Source organism: Bos taurus, chromosome 10 (assembly GCF_002263795.3).
Source record: "Bos taurus isolate L1 Dominette 01449 registration number 42190680 breed Hereford chromosome 10, ARS-UCD2.0, whole genome shotgun sequence".
Classification (NCBI taxonomy): Eukaryota; Metazoa; Chordata; class Mammalia; order Artiodactyla; family Bovidae; genus Bos; species Bos taurus.
In genome coordinates, this window is record NC_037337.1 from 20,497,968 (window position 1) to 20,519,003 (window position 21,036).

Below are 21,036 nucleotides of genomic sequence, written 5' to 3' on the forward strand. Positions count from 1 at the left end.
CAGTCCATACTGACTACCCCTGGGGCAAATCTGCTGCTTTGTTTGGTATCGTCTAGAAACTAAGAAGAATAATTGGCCAAAAAAATCATGTGATTCCTGAAAATTGTATTCGATTCAATTCCGAGTGTCCATAAATACACTTCTATTGGAACACAGCTCTGCTCGTTCATTTATACACTGCCCCTGGCTGCTTTCCTGTGGTAAAGGCAGAGCTGAGCCATTGTGACAGATATGGGAAGGACCTGCAAAGCCTAAAATGTTCACTGTCTGGACCATCACAGAAGAAATTTGCTGACCCCTGCCTGACTCGATTCTACATCCAGAACCAGCAGTAGGTCCACACACAGGCGGAGCAGTGTATTTTGAGCATCTCCAGGACACAATCTAGAAAATAAAAAACTCTCTGATGCCCGAAATTCTACCATTAGCTCTTATTTTGAGTAAACCATTGCCCTTTTAAAATGTCATCCTTTACAATTCAAACATCCTCAGCAAGGTTAACATTACATATGGATCAATTAATCAAAGGTTGGCCCACCTATGGCAACAATGTTACTTCTCTACTCAAAACCCTTTCTCATCATGTACAAAATCCAAACATGACCTCCTGTCCTGACCACCGGGGGAGCATCAGGTCAGTGTTCAGGGTTCACTTTAGTGGGTTACCGTGTCTCTAAGGTACCACCAGGTGATCCTCACTGTATCTTAAAACAGTACTCTCTACTGAACTGCAGTGATTTCTATGTATTTCCCTATTGGAACTCAGGCTCCTGGAGACAGACATAACTTAGTCCTCTCTCTGCCCCCAGTGCCTGCCTACCAGGCACTCCATGAATAGTTCAGTGAATAACTAAATACACAAACAAATGTATAGTCAAGGACTCTTTCAGTTACAGATAATAGAAACCTAGCTCAAACTGACTTAAGAGCAAAAAAAGATTACTCATGTATCTGGGCAGTGTAGGTGTGCAGCTTGCTTTAGGCATAGGGACTTAAATGTTGTGTTCAGGGCTCTGTATCCCTCCTGTGTTCACCTTTGCCTCTGTGTATTTGTTTAGATCAATTCTTTAGATTGTTGCTAGTTGACAGATTCATTGCCAACAGCCCCAGACCACATCCTCCTTAGCAACCTCAGCAAGAAAGAGTGCTTTCTGAAAGTGCCAGCAGCAAAGCCCTGGGAATTCTCTGATTGGGTATGGCTTGGCTCACAGGCTCATTTCCAAGCCTGTCACTGAGTGGGGGCAGGGCAGGGGTTCTCCAAGGAGCCAGATCTGGTCCTCAGCTGAGGCCTGAGGCTGGGAGTCAGCCCTACCAGTACCATATGGAGTGGGTTCCCTGAAGGAAATTGGAGCCCTGTTATCAGAATGATCCAGTCTAGAATGAAAGAGGGGCACTCTAGAATAAAGGATGTGGAGCAAAGTGTCTAGTGAAGGCAGAGAAGGTCTGCCCAGTATCTATTTTGCTTCTGTATCAAGGACAGGAAGAGAAGCTATTAGGAAGGAACCAGAGTTCAGGCCAGGAGGGGAGGTGATAATCTGCTTTAATGGGTTTGTCTTCTGGCTCCTGAGATTGCCTGTCCTGGTGCTGAGTGAACCTGGAGATGAGATCTCAGAGAAGCTATCAGGGATATTTCAGGACAACTGGGAAAGACAGCAGGGATTGGATGGGAGTGGGGAAGGTGTGGGTTGCAGCATTTCAGTTTCCCACTGTGTACAGAATCAATCCAGGACCCCTAACCCACCATAAAGAAGGCTGAGCGCCCAAGAATTGACGCTTTTGAACTGTGGTGTTGGAGAAGACTCTTGAGAGTCCCTTGGACTGCAAGGAGATCCAACTAGTCAATCCTAAAGAAAATCAACCCTGAATATTCATTGGAAGGAATGATGCTAAAGCTGAAGCTCCAATACTTTGGCCACCTGATGAGAAGAGCTGATTCATTAGAAAAGACCCTGATGCTGGGAAAGATTGAGGGCAGGAGGAGAAGGGGACGACAGAGGATGAGATAGTTGGATTTTGCAATAAATGGCAACCCACTCCATTGTTCTTGCCTGGAGAATCCCAGGGATGGCAGAGCCTGGTGGGCTGCTGTCTATGGGGTCTCACAGAGTTGGACATGACTGAAGTGACTTAGCAGCAGCAGCAGCAAGCTTCCAAAATGGGTCCCCAGCCCACTCACTGGTCTTTTCACCCCTCTTCCTTCCTTCAGAGATTGAGGGCAGGAGAAGAAGAGGGTGACAGAGGATGAGATAGTTGGATGGCATTATCAATTCAACGGACATGAGTTTGAGCAAACTCTGGAAGATAGTGAAGGGCAGGGAAGCCTGGAGTGCTGCAGTCCATGACTGAACAACAACGGACCCCTAGCCACCTCCCTTGCCTCATCTCCTGACAGCCTCTCCTCAGAGTCCCATCTTCCCAGAGTCTACGGGGGGTCCCTGCCCTTCCAAGACTTTGCTGGTGCTGCCCCCTCCCCCAGATAGCTGAAATGTTTCCTCCTTTATGAGGTCTCCACTAAGCCTCCCCATTCCTCCATGAACTGCTTGACCCTCCATTCCCATAATACCTGCTATAAACCTGCATCTGTTTGTTGTATAAATGGATAAATGACCGCTCAAAGACCTGCTGCTGCTAAGTCACTTCAGTCGTGTCTAACTCTGTGTGACCCCATAGACGGCAGCCCACCAGGCTCCCCCTGTCCCTGGGACTCTCCAGGCAAGAACACTGGAGTGGGTTGCCATTTCCTTCTCCAATGCATGAAAGTGAAAAGTGAAAGTGAAGTCACTCAGTCGTGTCCTACTCTCAGCGACCCCATGGACTGCAGCCTAGCAGGCTCCTCCATCCATGAGATTTTCCAGGCAAGAGTACTGGAGTGGGTCGCCAGTGCCTTCTCCGGCTCAAAGACCTAAGGTGGGCAAATAACCAGATTTATGGGGAATAAAGTAGATTACAGGAAGAATAGATTGGTGACTTAATCTTGACAAAACCCTGGAACTAATTATCAATTGAGCACTTGAGGAAGAGTCCACCTTCTTCAGTTGAGACTTTTTTTTTTTCTGGTTTTTCTCCATGTGATTGGTCCCCCACCAGAAGCAGTGGTACTTTGGGGGTGAGATAAATGGGAAGCTGGGTGAGCGGCAGCACAAATAGGAAGACTTGGGACCCCAAAACCTTGAATAGTGGACAGACATTCAGGGGCAGACCCTAGTGCTACAGGGCTCTCCTGATTCTGTCCTCTCCCAGAGGACCTTGATGACACAAGAAATAAAGTAAGGAGAAGAGGGTAACCTTCTTAGGTAACATCCATTTGTTCTTTTCTTCATCCACCAAAAAATTATTGAGCACCCCTGTACACCAGGTACTGTCAAAACAGTAATTCAAAAGATGATGACACGATTACAAAACACTGTCTGCACTTAATGCCACCAAATTGTACACTTAAAAATTATTAAAATGGGAATTCTCTATAGGTCCAGTGGTTAGGACTATGCGCTTTCACTGCTAAGGTCCCAGGTTCAATCCCTGGTTGGGGAACTAATCCTATGAGTTGAGGGGTGTGGCAAAAAAAAAAAAAAGCAAAATGGTAAACTTCATGTTATGTGTATTTTGTCATAATTTTTTAAAAAAGATCATGGCAGTTGGATACTTAGCTTAACTGGATGAAATGTAATAGTAACAAATGAAACATCCTATAAATCTCCACCCCTTCCCTAAATCTTTCAGAGGAGGATGGCAGAGACATGGACCCACAGCAATGTGCGCAAATGACTCTGGTCACTGGCCACAGATTTGACAGTCTATTATTTTGGGTTATTTTAGTGAAAAAAGTGGCTGGCTGCCCAATATGACCTCTACCAGGGAGAGGAAGACCCAAGACTTGCAGGGCTGTTATAAGGGAGGGGGCAGACATGTTCTCTGTGGTTCAAGGGGTCAAATGAGGAATTATACAGGCTGACAGATTTTATCTCAATAAAAGGTAGAGCTTTACATCAATGAGAGCTACTCAAAAAGTGGTGGGCTTCTCTGGGAGGTAGGGGGTACCGTCTCCAGGGGGGAGTTGTGGGAGTGGCCAGATAAAGCTTCCCTGTTCTGTTCTTAACTTCGGCAGCTTCTTCAGAATTTGTTCGGGGGGCCTCTTCTCATTCCATTATCTATTCAGTGATCCCAACTTTGGCTTCCAAGAGTAGCTCCCACATCCTGTTCTGAGCTCCAGCTCTGTGTGTCTAGAAATCCATCACACATTTTCTCATGGATGATCCATCCATGGCTCAGGCCCAGTTGGAATTCTTCTCCCCCATCATTTCCAGGTCTCTCCATCTTCTGTGTGTGACACACACACTCATTGGTTGAAACCTTCAGTCCATCCTTGGCTCTTGCAACCCCTACCATACATACAATCACCAAGACAAGTCATGACTACCCTTGAAATATCTCCTAAGCTGGGTCCAGGGATCATTAAGTGACTCTAATGAGATAGTGTTCAGTTCACATTTTGAAACACCTCTTTTAGATGTGGTTTCCTTTTGCTGTTCTGAGCAGTAGCAATTTTCATAGGGTGGGAAGCGGGAGAAGAGAAGGCGGGAGAGGAAGGAAGGGATGGGTCCCTAAATTAGTCACTTTGGATGCTGTGAGAAAGACCCGAAATAACAGTGACGCTCAAAGAGATGCTTATTCTGACCCGGGGGGCAATCCGGGTATGTCCAGGGCTGATGCTGCAGCCCCGCAGGGGCCTTCTGTCTTGCTGCTCTGCAGTCCCCAGGGTGTTGCCTTTGGCAGTGTGGTCCTCGATGGCTCACCACATCTGTGTTCTAGACAGTGGGAAGGGGGAGGAGAAGAGAGCGGGCATTCGCCTCTTTAAAGGCACGACCCAGAAGTTATACATCAGTTCCTTCTACATCCTATTAGCCAGAAAATGGTCACATGGCCATTCCCTGCTGCAAGGCAGGCTGGTATCTGTAGTCTTTAGCTAAGTGGCCCTGTGCCTAACAAAATATAAATATTCTACAGAAGGGGAGGAAACTAGATGTAAAGGGAACGCTAGTGGTTTCTGCCACAGTCATTTTATACATTTCAGTGTGACCTACATGGCAGCTAACTGGCTAGACCTTAAGGATATAGTACATGAAGGCTTAACATACAAATGAAGTTCCATCAGCATCCAGTAAAGCTCTTCTTTCAGGCTTCCCTGGTGGCTCAGACTGTAAAGAAACTGCCTGCAATGCAGGATACCCAGGTTTGATCCCTGGGTCAGGAAGATCCCCTGGAGAAGGGAATGACAACCCATTCTACTATTCTTGCCTGGAGAATTCCATGGACAGTGGAACCTAGTGGGCTGCAGTTCATGGGGTCCCAAAGAGTTGGACATGACTGAGAGACTTTCACTTATTTTCAAAGCCCTTTTTTCATAGATGGCCACACTGATCTCAGAGAGGGGAAGTCACCTATAAAGATTGCCCAGCAAAGTGCCAGGACTGGAACTAGAACCAAACTTTGGGCTCACTATTTACTATTTCAAAGAGATCTGGCTGAGAGGCAGAAAAGCGGTACCAGGAAGCCAGGATTCTTGGGGCTAGGGAGAGACCACCTTTCCTAGCCTGTCTACCTGGGGACAGGCTAGGACAGGCCAAATTCAGACTTAAATTGAAGAAAGTAGGGAAAACCACTAGACCATTCAGGTATGACCTAAATCAAATCCCTAATGATTATGCAGTAAAAGTGAGAAATAGATTTAAGGGACTAGATCTGATAGACAGAGTGCCTGATGAACTATGGACAGAGGTTCATGACACTGTACAGGAGACAGGAAGCAAGACCATCCCCAAGAAAAACAAATGCAAAAAAGCAAAATGGCTGTCTGTGGAGGCCTTTTAAATAGCTATGAAAAGAAGAGAAGCAAAAAGCAAAGGAGAAAAGGAAAGTTATACCCATTTGAATGCAGGGTTCCAAAGGATAGCAAAGAAAGAAAAGAAAACCTTCCTCAGCGATCAGTGCAAAGGAATAGAGGAAAACAATAGAAGGAGAAAGACTAGCGATCTCTTCAAGAAAATTAGTGATACCAAGGGAACATTTCATGCAAAGATGGGCTCGATAAAGGACAGAAATGGTATGGACCTAATACAGAAGCAGAAGATATTAAGAAGACGTAGCAAGAATACACAGAAGAACTATATAAAAAAGATCTTCACGACCCAGATAATCATGATGGTGTGATCACTGACCTAGAGCCAGACATCCTGGAATGTGAAGTCAAGTGGGCCTTCGAAAGCATCACTACAAACAAAGCTAGTGGAGGTGATGGAATTCCAGTTGAGCTATTTCAAATCCTAAAAGATGATGCTGTGAAAGTGCTGCACTCAATATGCCAGCAAATTTGGAAAACTCAGCAATGGCCACAGGACTGGAAAAGGTCAGTTTTCATTCCAATCCCAAAGAAAGGCAATGCCAAAGAATGCTCAGTTCCAAATAGGAAAAGGAGTATGTCAAGGCTGTATATTGTCACCCTGCTTATTTACCTTATATGCAGAGTACATCATGAGAAACGCTGGGCTGGATGAAGCACAAGCTGGAATCAAGATTGCTGAGAGAAATATCAATAACCTCAGATATGCAGATGATACCACCCTTATGGCAGAAAGTGAAGAAGAACTAAAGAGCCTCTTGATGAAGTGAAAGAGGAGAGTGAAAAAGTTGGCTTAAAGCTCAACATCCAGAAAACAAAGATCATGGCATCTGGTCCCATCACTTCATGGAAAATAGGTGAACAAACAGTGGAAACAGTGGCAGACTTTATTTTGGGGGGCTCTCAAATCACTGCAGATGGTGACTGCAGCCATGAAATTAAAAGACGCTTGCTGCTTGGAAGAAAAGTTTTGACCAACCTAGATAGCATATTCGGAGAAGGCGAGGGCACCCCACTCCAATACTCTTGCCTGGAAAATCCCATGGATGGAGGAGCCTGGTGGGCTGCAGTCCATGGGGTCGCGAAGAGTCGGACATGACTGAGCGACTTCACTTCCACTTTTTACTTTAATGCATTGGAGAAGGAAATGGCAACCCACTCCAGTGTTCTTGCCTGGAGAATCCCAGGGACGGGGGAGCCTGGTGGGCTGCCGTCTGTGGGGTCACACAGAGTTGGACACGACTGAAGCGACTTAGCAGTAGTAACTAAACGATGACAAGAACAACCTTCAGTTGCAGGTAAGAGAAATTTAGCTCAAACTAGCTTGAGGGGGTAAAAAAAAAGATTGGCTCAAGTATCTGGGCAGTCTAGGTATGCAGCTTGCTTCAGGCAGAGCTGGATCCAGGGACTTAACCGCTGTTTTCAAAAGCTACGCTTCTATCCAGTGCTGGTTAGCAAAGATGTACACTAGTTCTGTGACTTGATCCTTCTTGCCTTCTGGGAGACGTGTTGTCCAAGCAGCCCCTGCAGGGATTGGGAAAAGGCAGGAGGGTTAAGAGAAAATGGGGTGCTGCTGGTGGTTATGGTAGGGGCGAGGAGTTCCCCTCAGACATCCCCAGATCCAGGGCATCGTAGTATAGAGCCCACCTCAGCCCTTGATTTTTGGTTTTGGCTTTATGGAGGTCATCTCTGGGGAGATTCCTTGTGGCTCCACCTCTTCTGGGGGTGGATGCACTTACTGAACCTCAGGCCTTGGGTGGCCCGGGCCCCTCCCTCCTTCTTCTCTGTGAAAGCCAAGGCACCCTGTGCTCTTTCCTGCCAGGGCTCCTTGGAATTCCCACATTTGGCTGGGACAGGGCTCGATGAGGATGGAGGAAGTGGAGGAGGGAAAACTGGCTGGTGATTCACTGGGAGGGGTGGCACATGCTGACTCCAGGGCCATCCTGCCTGGGGGTGAGAATTCCCCTTTGTAGAAAAGGTGGGCAGGGCGGTGTGAATGCAGCCTGAGGCCTGTGCGTCTCCATGACGCTCTGTGTGCTGGGCAGCCTGTCTGTCCCAGTGGTCACAGGTCATGCTTCTGTTGCCTAGCAATACCCTCTCTGAGATGTGTTCCCCTCTCCTGCGCTCAGCTCTAGGAGCCCAGCTACTGGGGAGGGAGCCTCTCCCTGTCCTCGGTTCTGGGCTGTCAAGGCTTCTCCCCAGGGAACACATGAGACAGGAACTTCCCTGAGTCCAGAGTCTAGGAAAGGAGTTGAAGAGAGCAAATCCAACCCCTGGAAAGATTGAAGGCAGGAGGAGAAGGGGAGGACAGAGGATGAGATGGTTGGATGGCATCACTGACTCGAGACAGGGAAGCCTGGTGTGCTCTAGTCCATGGAGTCACAAAGAGTCGGACATGACTGAGAGACTGAACTGATTGACCACCCCCACTACCCCCAGGGAATCCTCACCTTCCCTCAGGAGGGAAGGACAGCTCGGCCCTTGGGGAACCTGATTAGATTGGGAGACCGCCCCATATTCACGGAGGTGGCAGCCAGACCAAGCAACCCTGGCAAGTAAACCCAGCAGCAGCAGCAGGAATTAGCTTGATGAATGGAGGAAATAGTCATCAGAAAAGGCTTAAGAGCCAGGCAGAGTGGTGTGCGTTTATTCCGGTGGTAAATGGAGAACCATGTGAGGGCCTTGTAGAGGAAAGATGTGAGCAGATTCCTGCATCAGGTCCTAAGAGGAGACACGCAGAGTGCGGGGTGGGCAGGGGCAGAGTGGAGAGTCACGGGAGGATCACAGGAGTGCTGGCCGCCAAGGTCAGGATGGGAGATGGTAGGCATGGGCAGCAGTGGGAAGAGTGAGGGAGACCCAGGAAGGACAGGCCTTGGTTCTGTCTTGGGGTAAATGAGAGCTCCTTAATCCTTAGTCTCTGTGATTCCTTCAGCAGACGGGCAGACATGGCCAGCCACTGCCTGCCAGCATTTCCCTTCAGTCTGTGGTGGCCCTTGTAGGCATGATGTGGTGCCTGCCAAGGTTGCCTTTATGAATGGACCTCGAAGGCTGCTGACCCAGCAGGCGGCAAGGCTTTGAGGCCGCCAGGTTTGGACCGGAACTGTCTGGGAAGGAAGTGGCTGCTCAGGGCTTCCCCACTGTGGACAGCTGGGAGGTGGGGCGGCGGCGCAGGATGCACCCGGCTTGGCTAAGGGACTCCCTCAGCTCAACTGCTGGGTGTGGGGGAAGGGGGAGAGGCGGGAGGTGCTTGGCTGGGATTGGGAGGGTTGCGACTGTGCAACTGAAACTGCTCAAAACTCGACTATTGATGCCATTCGCTCCCTGGAAGGGGAGAGAGGTGTGGCAGGAGGTGGAGAATGCAAACCCTTCTCAACTTTGTGCAAAACATGAAGTCCCCTCACTTATCTGGGCTTTAATTTTTTTTTCCTCTTGCAAAATGGGACCAAGTCAGGCAGCCTGGCTCCCTGGGTGGTCTGAGCAATGTGAAACCTTTTCTATTTTTGTCAAATTGTATTGAATAGTATAAATCAACCCTGTTGACACGTGGCTTAGTCAGGATGTGACCATCAGGCAGCAGCTGTGAGACCTGGGGAAAAGGCAGACAGCATTGGGGGTGGGGTGGGAGGAAGCCAGGGACTGGGAGCAGGGTCCTGGGAGGTTGCAGAAATACCCCACTCAATCCTGATTCCAGTATGGGGGCGGGGGTCAGTCTCAGAACAGGCCACTTCCGCTTCTCATTTGTCTTGGGCCCTCAGTATATGCATGTTAAACTAGCCCATGTCCTCTCCCTTGAGCCCCATACTCATTCACCGGGGGCCTTCAGAAGTCTCTCCAGGAAGTTCCTGCACAAACACCTTTCACTGCACACAGCCTACACTAAACCCTTCCCTGTTCTCTGCGTGAATGCTCCGCCTGCTCCCTAGGCTCAGACCACGGCCACCCCGACTGCTCCCCCTCTCGCTCCCCTGTCCTTCATGCTGCCGCTTTCCCCCAGACCTGCTTTGTCTCTTCTGTCCAACTCTTCTCATCTATCCTGCAGATGCTGTCAGTGTAATCTTTATGAAACACAGCTCTGACCATATCCTTTCTTTTATTCCAGAACCTTCTGTGGCTCCCAGCTGCCTTCAGGATAAGCTTCTGACCTCTTGTTATGTTGTTCAGTGGCTAAGTTGTGTCCAACTCTTTGCGACCCCATGGACTGCCGCACGCCAGGCTTTCTTGTCTTTCACTATCTTCTGGAGTTTGCTCAAACTCATGTCCACTGAGTCAGTGATGCCATCCAACTATCTCATCCTCTGTCATCCCCTTCTCCTCCTGCCCTCAATCTTTCCCAGTGTCAGGGTCTTTTCTAGTGAGTCAGCTCTTCACATCAGGTGGCCAAAGTATTGGAGCTTGAGCATCAGTCCTTCCAATGAATATTCAGGACTAATTTCCTTTAGGATTGACTGGTTTGATGTCCTTGCAGTCCACGGGACTCTCAAGAGTCTTCTCCAGCACCATAATTCAAAAGCATCAATTCTTTGGTGGTCTGCCTTCTTTATGGTCCAACTCTCACATCCATACATCACCACTGGAAAAACCATAGCTTTGACTATACGGACCTTTGTCAGCAAAATAATGTCTTAGCCGATCTCTAAGCCTTATTCTCCCCTACCAGCTGAGCCAAACTGATCTGTGTACATACTTGCGTTGCCCCGAGCCGGCCAGGCTTGCCTATTCTTGGCCTTGCCTCTCCTATCTTTTGTTTGCATATCAGTATCTTAGAAGGGGTGGATCCTAACTGCCTGCTGCCCTGCCTCCCCTGATCCAGCCTCCCCAGTGACTCAATTCCCTCCTGCCAGCATCTCTCAAAATATCCCTCAGCTGGGAGCCCTGTAGGGTGTGGGAAGGAGGACCTCCGAGTGGGCTGTTGCAGCCTTCCACCAGGCTGGTCCAGGGGAGATGAGGTGAGAGAGAGGGCTTGGTAAGGACCTTTTGAGACAGAAGCTTCACTTCCTCTTCCTCACCGGCAGGGGCAGCCTTCCATCACGGAGAGTCCAGCTGTCAGCTGCCTCTCGAGAAGATGCTGTGTGGACCGAGCAGCACGGGTGTGAGTGTGGCCCCCGCCCTGGGAGTGCTGTGGTTCTGCCTCACAGGTGAGGGGAGCAGTTTGGAGCCTTGAGTTGCCTTGAGGCCTCTCTGTCTGGCAGGGCTGGGAAGCTTTTGGCTAACTGCCTCCAAATCTCCTCTGTGCCCTGTCCACCTCATTCCTACCTTGGGATCCACCTTACTTGACATTTCTTAGCCTCTGTTTTCTCTTCTGTAAAATGGTAACGTGAGCACTAAATGTGATAAGGCTGTTTCTCAAACACACGTGTGCTCCCTCCTGAGGGCCTTTGCACATTCTGTTGCATCTGCCTAAAACTTTCTCCCTCCACATGTCTGCATGACTCGATCCCATATTTCATTCAAGCCATTGCCCAAATGTCACCTTGCCCAGGCTACTGTGTATAGAATAACACCTCTTCCCTCCCTTTCGCTGGCCTTACTTTATGCTTCTTCCCAACACTAATCTCCACCTGACATATTATATGTTTACTTGCTTATTGCCTGCTTCGCTCAAAGAGTAGAATGTATCCCCAGGGCCAGGATTAATGCCAGCCACATAGCAGGTGCTCAATAACCATGTTGAATAAAGGATATAAGTCTTCCCACACAGTTCTTGGCACAGAGTTGGCTTTCAATAATGGCACCTACTTTAATGACAACACCATCATATTTCAAATCCTAATCTGCTCAGAGGGAGACGTCCTCCCTCAAGGGGGAAGACAAAGCTGAATGTCTGGTGCCATCTGGTGGTCAAAAGAAGGAAGCACCGCTTTACCCAGCGGTACATTGATTTCTCTAGAGAAAGGGCTTTGGGTGACTCCTCAGGTTTCATCCCCCAAATGCCCCCATACAAGGGGCACCCTGTTGGTCTCCAACTGGAGATCTGGCCTGTGGTGCCTGGCAGCCTGGCAGGAGATCCAGTGAAAGCTTAAGGCCTTTAGAGATCATCACACACTGCAAAGATGTTGATGATGGGTGTGTGTGTGTGTTAATTGCTCAGCTGTGTCTGACTCTGCGACCCCATGGACTGTAGCCCGCCAGGCACCTCTGTCCATGGAATTCTCCAGGCAAGAAAACTGGAATAGGTTGCCATTTCCTCCTCCAGGGGATCTTTCTGACCCAGGGATCAAACCTGGGTCTGCTGCATTGCAGGCAGATTCTTTACTGTCTGAGCCACCAGGGAAGCCCAAAGACAATGATACCACCTCCCTATATGTAATTCACAATGAAAATACTAACTATAAAATGCTGTTTTTCAAAATGTGAGAAAACTTTAATGAGTGCTATATTCAGCTAGCTTTGTTTCAAGACTGGTCTCCACACTTTCTGAGTGTGCCTGCTTTGCTGATGCCCAGAGCACACACTTATCATAACCATTGCCCAAGAATGGCAGTGCCAGGCTAGGAGGCACATATCACCAAAAGAAAAGCTATCAGGAACCCCTACCTAACTTCCCAGGGCTCTAAAAGAAGAGCTGGACTGGAGGCAGAGGTGACTGGGTGGGAGGCTGCAGAGTAAACCCACAGGAAAGAGGGCAGGGGTGGGAACAGGGCAACCTGCCCTAGGGGGCTTTTCTCTGACTATATCAGACTCTTTTTTCATTCCCTTTCAATCTCAGCTTAGTATCTCTTTATGGAGAATGTGGTTCACCACCATATTTAAATGCATGGGTAATCTTTCTTTCTTGCATAAAAACTAATTATGTTTGTTGAGGAAAAGAAAAAGAACTTGTGATTCTCATCCAGAGAAAACCACTAATAGCATTTTGGTGCATATTATTGTTTAGATTTTCTTTTCATAATTTATAAAAATAGTGTATACTTGGGAAATGCAGCCAGCACAGACAGGTGATGCACCTGCCAGATTTTTTTAAAAACTACGTCTTTACTTTCTATCCATTGGCTTCTTTCTTCCTTCATACTCATGCTACCAAGATCACATGCTACCAAGAATTTGTGTGCTAGTTTGTCTCTATCTCCCACTAAAATTTAAGCTCTTCAGAGGTGTGACCTTGGTGGTGTTCTCTGTGGCATTCCTAACTCTTACCCTTGGCGTAGTATGTATTTACTATATTCATGTTGGCTGAACTAGAACCACAAGTAATAAACTCTCCTCAATTCAGTTCAGTTCAGTCGCTCAGTCGTGTCCGACTCTTTGCGACCCCATGAATCCCAGCACGCCAGGCCTCCCTGTCCATCACCAACTCCCGGAGTTCACTCAGACTCACGTCCATCGAGTCAGTGATGCCATCCAGCCATCTCATCCTCTGTCGTCCCCTTCTCCTCCTGCCCCCAGTCCCTCCCAGCATCAGAGTCTTTTCCAATGAGTCAACTCTTTGCATGAGGTAGCCAAAAACCTGGAGTTTCAGCTTTAGCATCATTCCTTCCAAAGAACACCCAGGGCTGATCTCCTTTAGAATGAACTGGTTGGATCTCCTTGCAGTCCAAGGGACTCTCAAGAGTCTTCTCCAACACCACAGTTCAAAAGCATCTCTCCTCAGCCCTTAAAAAAGCAGTGGACAGGGCCTGAAGTTAACTTGGAAGGGGAGGGGAACTAGGGAGGTCACAAGTGTCTCACCCTCTTCTCACCGTCCCACCTCACCAACCCCACCCTCAGGGGCCGCGGTGGAAGTTCAGGTTCCGGAAGACCCCGTGGTGGCCCTCGTGGGCACCGACGCCACCCTACGCTGCTCCTTCTCGACCGAGCCCGGCTTCAGCCTGGCACAGCTCAACCTCATCTGGCAGCTGACAGACACCAAACAGCTGGTGCACAGCTTCGCCGAGGGCCGCGACCAGGGCAGCGCCTATGCCAACCGCACAGCGCTCTTCCCAGACCTGCTGGCTCAGGGCAATGCGTCCCTGAGGCTACAGCGCGTGCGCGTGGCTGATGAGGGCAGCTTCACCTGCTTCGTGAGAATCCAGGACTTCGGCAGCGCCACGGTCAGCCTGCAGGTGGCAGGTGAGAGCCGCGGAAGGGGGCGCCCTCCCCTTGGCACGCCCCTCCTACTTCCTGCAGCCCTTTACCCACTGCCCCAGTGCTGACCCTTGTCTTCACAGCCCCGGGCGCTCTTTCCCTCCACTGTGTCCCACTGCCCTTGCCTTACCTGACCTCTGCCCTCTACCTCTGCTCCCCTCCAGCCCGCTACTCAAAACCCAGCATGACCCTGGAGCCCAACAAGGACCTGAGGCCTGGGGACACGGTGACCATCACGTGCTCCAGCTACCGGGGCTACCCCAAGGCCGAAGTGTTGTGGCAGGATGGGCAGGGTGCGCCCTTGACCGGCAACGTGACCACGTCGCAGATGGCCAACGAACAGGGCTTGTTCGACGTGCACAGTGTGCTGAGGGTGGTGCTGGGCGCTAATGGTACCTACAGCTGCCTGGTGCGCAACCCCGTGCTGCAGCAGGACGCCCACGGCTCGGTCACCATCACGCCCCATAGAAGCCCCACAGGTTTTTCTTTTGTTTTCTTAAATGTCCCTTGGGGTGGGGGACAGGGGCGGGGAGTTGGTCCAATCTCCAGTGGTCATAGTATCTGAATCTAGCTCCTTACCTTCAGTCTCCCAGAACAGTGAGACACCGAATAATAATAACAGAAACAGGTTGCATAGAGGGAAAGCTTACTGTGGCAGGAGTAGGTGAGGGTGATGATCACAGGTCCTCTCAGCTCTCTGGGTCTCCTGACTCCAGGGCTCTGGAAACCGGTGGAAAGAGTGGAGAAGCATTCAGATCTCAGAAGAGAGTCGGAAGATAGGAGAGGGAAATGGGTCCTGGCGGAGAGGAGAGTTTTGCTAGAGCTGCAGGCTGCCCCAGGCCAGGTCCCCCAGGGAGATGGACCTTGTCAGGCCAAGGCCAAGCTGTTGTGATTCTTGTCAGACGATTAGGGACACGTCTGGAAGTGCTGAGACTCAATCTGTTTTTAGGTCTGGGGAGAAAATGGGAAGATGGCATGGGACCTGGGGGTCGATGGAGGAGATATGGGAGGCAGTGTGGTGGTAGCCAAGTGTCCCCACCCCTCCTCACTGCCGTGCCGCTCCAACCTCGCCCTCAGGTGCAGTGGAAGTCCAGGTTCCGGAAGACCCTGTGGTGGCCCTCGTGGGCACCGACGCCACCCTACGCTGCTCCTTCTCGACCGAGCCCGGCTTCAGCCTGGCACAGCTCAACCTCATCTGGCAGCTGACAGACACCAAACAGCTGGTGCACAGCTTCGCCGAGGGCCGCGACCAGGGCAGCGCCTATGCCAACCGCACAGCGCTCTTCCCAGACCTGCTGGCTCAGGGCAACGCGTCCCTGAGGCTACAGCGCGTGCGCGTGGCTGATGAGGGCAGCTTCACCTGCTTCGTGAGCATCCGGGACTTCGGCAGCGCCGCGGTCAGCCTGCAGGTGGCAGGTGAGAGCCGCGGAAGGGGGCGCCCTCCCCTTGGCACGCCCCTCCTACTTCCTGCAGCCCTTTACCCACTGCCCCAGTGCTGACCCTTGTCTTCACAGCCCCGGGCGCTCTTTCCCTCCACTGTGTCCCACTGCCCTTGCCTTACCTGACCTCTGCCCTCTACCCTCTGCTCCCCTCCAGCCCCCTACTCAAAACCCAGCATGACCCTGGAGCCCAACAAGGACCTGAGGCCTGGGGACACGGTGACCATCACGTGCTCCAGCTACCGGGGCTACCCCGAGGCCGAAGTGTTGTGGCAGGATGGGCAGGGTGCGCCCTTGACCGGCAACGTGACCACGTCGCAGATGGCCAACGAACAGGGCTTGTTCGACGTGCACAGTGTGCTGAGGGTGGTGCTGGGCGCTAATGGTACCTACAGCTGCCTGGTGCGCAACCCCGTGCTGCAGCAGGACGCCCACGGCTCGGTCACCATCACAGGTAGGGGCCGACGAGCAGCTGGGGAAGGATAGAAGGAACCATCGCTTTTTATATAGACTCTGAGCCAGAATTCAGATAGGCTTGGGTGGTCAGGAAACTTAAGAATTTTTTTTTTTTTTTTTTACATTTCACGTGTCTCAAATTCTCCCCCAAGCAGTCCTTAAGGGACTTGCTATATTGCGCAATAAGAATCATTTGTAGTATTTGCCCTCCTAACACTTTTCACTTTATGCATTGGTGAAGGAAATGGCAACCCACTCCAGTGTTCTTGCCTGGAGAATCGCAGGGATGGGGAAGCCTGGTGGGCTGCCGTCTATGGGGTCGCACAGAGTTGGACACGACTGAAGCGACTTAGCAGCAGCAGCAGCAGCAAGAGTGTCTTAGTTGGTACTTGGGGACTGAATACCTGTCTGGAATCTGGAGGTGTTCCAGGAGGGAGTTCTGGAGCAGCCACAAGGCATAGCTCTGTCTGGAGTGCTTTCCTACGGGAACCTCTCCAAGTGCTGAGAAGGTGTTGCTATGTCACCGTCTGTTGCTGGGCGCCATCTAACTGTGAGCCCCTGAGAGACAGCTGGGCCTCTCCAGGTGGTCAGATCCCTCACTCCATCAATGTCAGTTCTCCATGGAATTAAACTGGACCCAGCCAGCCTTTGGACTTCCCGGGTAGCTCAACTGGTAAAGAATCCACCTGCAAGGCAGGAGACCTGGGTTCGATTCCTGGGTTGAGAAGATCCCTTGGAGGAGGGCATGGCAACCGACTCCAGTATTCCCTCCTGGAGAACCCCCATGGACAGAGGTGCCTGACATGCTACAGTCCCTGGGGTTGCAACTAACCACAGCACACAGCACAGGCAGCCTTTGGAATGGCTGGCTCTCTCTGCTGCCCCCATGTGGTCAAACACCAGATCAACGCTGCCCCTTGGGCAATTCCCTCAATCTACAGTTTTGGGCTCCTAGCCCACACTTCCCTTCCTTTAGTGCCCACCTCAGTGTGTACCCCTTGTGCCTGGAGGTGTGAAGAGGGCTCAGACCTACACTCAGGCCAGGGGGAGGCAGTCTTCATCCTTATTTGGATCTCATTCTGGCTCCTCTGTACCTCCCCTTCGGACAGCTAACCTTTCCTAGGGACCCCCCTGCATTCTCTGGGATCAGAACAGCAGGTTCTGTCCATCTGGTTCTCCTGTTTCTTTCCCATGACTTCCACCTGACCTGCGGCCCACAGAAGACCTGATCCCCCTGATAACCAGTTTCTGTGCAAGCCTCAGGCTTCACTGACTCACTCCTGTCTTCCTGCGCCCCATTTGCAAGGACCTTGCGTGGCCTTCACTTCTGCAAGTGTCCATCGCATTTGCCTTCTAGGAATTGAGGCTCATTCCTCCTCCTCTTTCACGGTTTTTCTTCTGGCAAGGCTTTGTCCCTTTGCCCACCCCCTCCCCAAGATTGACTTCACCCTCTTTCTGGAGACCCTAGGCCTGTACTTTCTGTGGGGTAGTTACTGCTCTGGGCTGTTGGATGTCCCATGGGGTCTCCTTGACCTTTTAGATACGTCAGCATATGGTCTGATGTAGCCACAGGAGAGAATCAGAAATATTAGCTACAGCAGGATTGACAGAGAATGTGAAGTTTTCAGAGGAGTAGGGAGTGATCAGAATGGGCTGCAGTTTCAGAAGTCTCTAGGGACAGGTGGGGTTGAGGGGACCTTGAAGGATTGGTGATCTTCACGATAATTTGCACACTGAACTGAATTAGCTATTCGCCATCCTGTGTAGAAAGGACTTGTGAGTATGCGATTATACTCATATACCTGAAGATGCAGGTCTGAAACCCCACTCTGTCCTTGACTGGCAGAATGAGGACAAGCCTGACCTGTACTGAGGGCATCAACACCAGCCTAGGGGTGGGCATAGTGGGAACCCCTCCGCCTGGGTGTTTCTGTGGCTCTGCTCCTTGCTTTTCTGCAAAAGCCCCACCCTGGGATCCCCAGGGGTTTCTTCCATGTGCTTCCTGGTACTATCCTCCTTTCCTGCTGCTGCTCAGTGGGGACATTTCTCCACCTGAGAGAAAAACATTAAAAATTATAGTAGCTGGCATTTAAAGTGCGTTCATTTCACAAATGAGGAAGCTGAAGGCCAGAGAGAAGAGAACTTTCCCAAGGCCACAGCCTAGCACGGTGGCTCTGACTCTTTGGGGATTAGCCACCTCTCTGAAAACTGGATACATGATAAATGCAGTCATTTGCATTTAAGTTTTGAGGGCTTGTGGCCCTGCTGTACTCATCCATGGGGGTCTGTGGACCTTGGCTCCAGCATCCTGCAGTGAGCAGATGAACCAGAATCCAACTTTTAGCCTCTCAGCCTAATTTCCTCTCCTCCCCACCACCCAGCCTCCTGTTTTTCTGAGAGCAGGTCTGCCCTACTTTGGAGCCCTTGGCCTGTATTTCGCTTTGGGCAGCTTTGTGCCTTGGAAAACGTTCTGGGACTCTGACTTTGAGTCCTCCGGCCTGGTCCCTCTGCACCTGCTGGAGGTTAGTTGCATGTGCTGTATGTGGAGGGGGCTTTGTGGAGCAAGCCCTGGATGTGGAGTCTGAAGATGCAGGTCTGAGCCCCTCTCTGTCCTTGGCTGGTGGGATGAAGGCAAGTCAGACCTGTGCTCCAGGTACCAACACCAGCCCAGGGCTGGACAGGGCAGTAGCCCCACCTCCTGGGTGTTTCTGTGGTCTGCTCCATGCTTTCCTGCAGGAGCCTCCCCTACTCTGGATTCCCAGGGGTCCCTTCCATGCGCTTCATGGATTGGCTGGCCTGTCCTCTTGTGTCAGCTGCTGTCTTTCTCTTCTGCTCCTGTTCCCCAGGGTGATGGGTCCCTTTGCTGCTGATATCCAGAGCAGCAGTGTAACCAGCCATGCCTGTTGGAAGTGACCCTGGCTGCAAATCCCCATGTCAGTGTTAAGGCCTCCACTGCCCGAGGGTTGATGGCACTGCTCTTTGCTCTGATGGCATCTTCTGCAGGAGCTTTTGTTAGATTTGTTGTCCCCAAGGCCTCTGCCCAGGACCCCACGTGGATCCTGGGGCTGGGCTGGAGGATAGTGCACTCAGCACAGCTGTGGGTCCTTACCCAGCCAAGGGCAGCTCAGCTCCTCCCTCTGCCCTGAGACTGCCAACAGGAGGGCCCTCAGCGTTTCACAGCACTATTCCCCTGGCAAGTCTCCTTCTCAGGGGTAAACCTGTACTTGGGTGCCCTCCGTGTCCACCCTCATCTTTATGCGGGAATCTGCACCCATTTTCTGTCAAAGCCTGGATGTATATGTATTTTAGGTTTTGTGGGCCACATACCATCTCTGTTGCTGCTGCTGCTGTCTTTCCTTTATTTGGTAACCCTTTACAAATGTAAAACTATTATTAGCTCTTGGGTTGTACAAAAACAGGCCACGGGCCAGATTTGGCCCATGGACTGTGGTTTGCCAACTCCTGATCTGTAAGATGGAGAATATCACCAGGTGGGGCTGGGGAAGAAAGGGGGGCTTCCTGAGGAGGAATCATAAGCCAGGTGGAGAGTGAGGGAGCACTTTTCAGGTAGAGGAAACCGAGAGCAGTGGTGCAGGGGCTGGGAGCAGTCGGTCGTCTCTACAGAGAATGGAATTACAAAGAAGCTTGAAGCACTATTTCCATGTCAGTAGGGAGCCATAGAAGGTTCTTGAGCATCTTGGGCCACAGATTCTTCAAACCTCCCAGGTTGAGGCCTGCCCATGACAATCCCAGCTGTGTCAGGCTTTGGAGGGTTTGTGGATGTGGGGGGAAGGGGCACAGGAGCTTATGTAAGCTCAGTTCATGGTGTGGGGGCCCCCTGAAGGTAGGAGCCCCCTGTTCACACTCTGGAGCCGGGGGGTTGTCCTCAGGACCACTGAGGGTCAGGCATGACAGTCTCTCCCCATTCTCCCCACCTCCCCTCCCAGGACAGCCCATGACATTCCCCCCCGAGGCCCTGTGGGTGACCGTGGGGCTCTCCATCTGCCTTGTCGCACTGCTGGTGGCCCTGGCCTTCGTGTGCTGGAGAAAGATCAAACAGAGCTGCGAGGAGGAGAATGCAGGTAAGTGAGAGAGGCGGTGTGCATGTGTCTCCGGGTATGTTGGTGTGTCTATGATATCAACAGGAGTGTCACTTTCCAGTGACAGAATGAATGTGTGTGCAAATGCAGCTACATTGTGTGTGTATATGTGTGATCTGGAGGCTGAACAGATCTCGTGTGTTTAAAGACGTGTGAGCCTGCCCGTGAGTGTGCAAACATGCAGGGTGAGTGTGCAGAAATGCACGGTGGATGTGAGTGTGACTAGGAGCAAGTAGTGGATGTGTAACAGAGGGATGAATGTGTCTGTGTGTGACCGTGAGAGCGTAAGTCACGTGAGTGTATCTGTGAGTGAGAGCACGTGGAGATCGAGCCATGCAGGCGTGAGTTCTTTGTGGGTTTGTGTGTCACCATGAGAGGCTGTGTCATCCTTAGAGTGGACAGTGTCTGAAGCAGCCGCTGTTTGCTGGGGTCAGTGTGGGTTGACTTGGTGATTGGTAGGTGGTAAGTCGACGTTGATAGGTAGGTGGTTTGACCCTGGTAGGGAAGTCGACTCTGGTGAGTGGTGGGTGGGTGAGTGAGTGGATAGTCCTTGGCCAGGTGAGTGGTGGGCTCCTGCCTGGGGTCCCTCTTATCCTGGCACAGGCCAGGCCTGCTCAGCCCCATCCGCCTGCCTCCTGCACTCCCAGGAGCAGGTCAGTGATGAAGGTGGGTAGGGCTGAGGAAGTTTCTGTTCCCAGGAGCCGAGGACCACGATGGGGATGGAGAAGGATCCAAGACGGGTAAGTCTGAACCCAGAGGGACTCTGTTGGCTGAGGACATGCAGGGATGGGGCAGGGACCCCAAGGTCTGGAGGGGCCCCATTTACTTGAAGGTTTGAATGAAATGTGTCCTGTGGACTGAGGCCTCCCAGCCTCGGTGAGTCTGGTCTTTGCTCAGAAGTAGACCGGGAGGCAGGTCTCCCAGCTGCTGCCTCATTTCTCCTGTCTACCTTTACCACCTCCCAGGGCCACTCCACCCTGAAGGACCTGGCTCGGCAAGCAGGGCAGGCTGGGTTCCAGACCCAGCTTATATAAGCTGAGTGGCCTTGAGCAAGTCACTTTGCCTCTCTGGGCCTCAGTTTCCT

At 51.2% G+C, this 21,036-nt stretch overlaps 1 protein-coding gene across 4 annotated transcripts in view; it reads left to right on the plus strand.

Annotated features, from left to right (window-relative positions):
* The window catches only part of CD276 (CD276 molecule), a 40,109-nt gene that overhangs the window by 15,333 nt on the left and 3,740 nt on the right, over positions 1-21,036 (plus strand). For all 4 annotated transcript variants that reach the window (XM_059890779.1, XM_005211437.5, XM_002690495.6 and 1 more), the window contains exons 2-8: positions 10,909-11,031; positions 13,601-13,942; positions 14,122-14,436; positions 15,035-15,373; positions 15,554-15,850; positions 19,800-19,934; positions 20,651-20,692. In XM_059890779.1, the coding sequence (XP_059746762.1) occupies positions 10,959-11,031; positions 13,601-13,942; positions 14,122-14,436; positions 15,035-15,373; positions 15,554-15,850; positions 19,800-19,934; positions 20,651-20,692 (1,543 nt within the window). In that variant the 5' untranslated portion in view covers positions 10,909-10,958. The remainder of the gene's footprint in view (positions 1-10,908; positions 11,032-13,600; positions 13,943-14,121; positions 14,437-15,034; positions 15,374-15,553; positions 15,851-19,799; positions 19,935-20,650; positions 20,693-21,036) is intronic.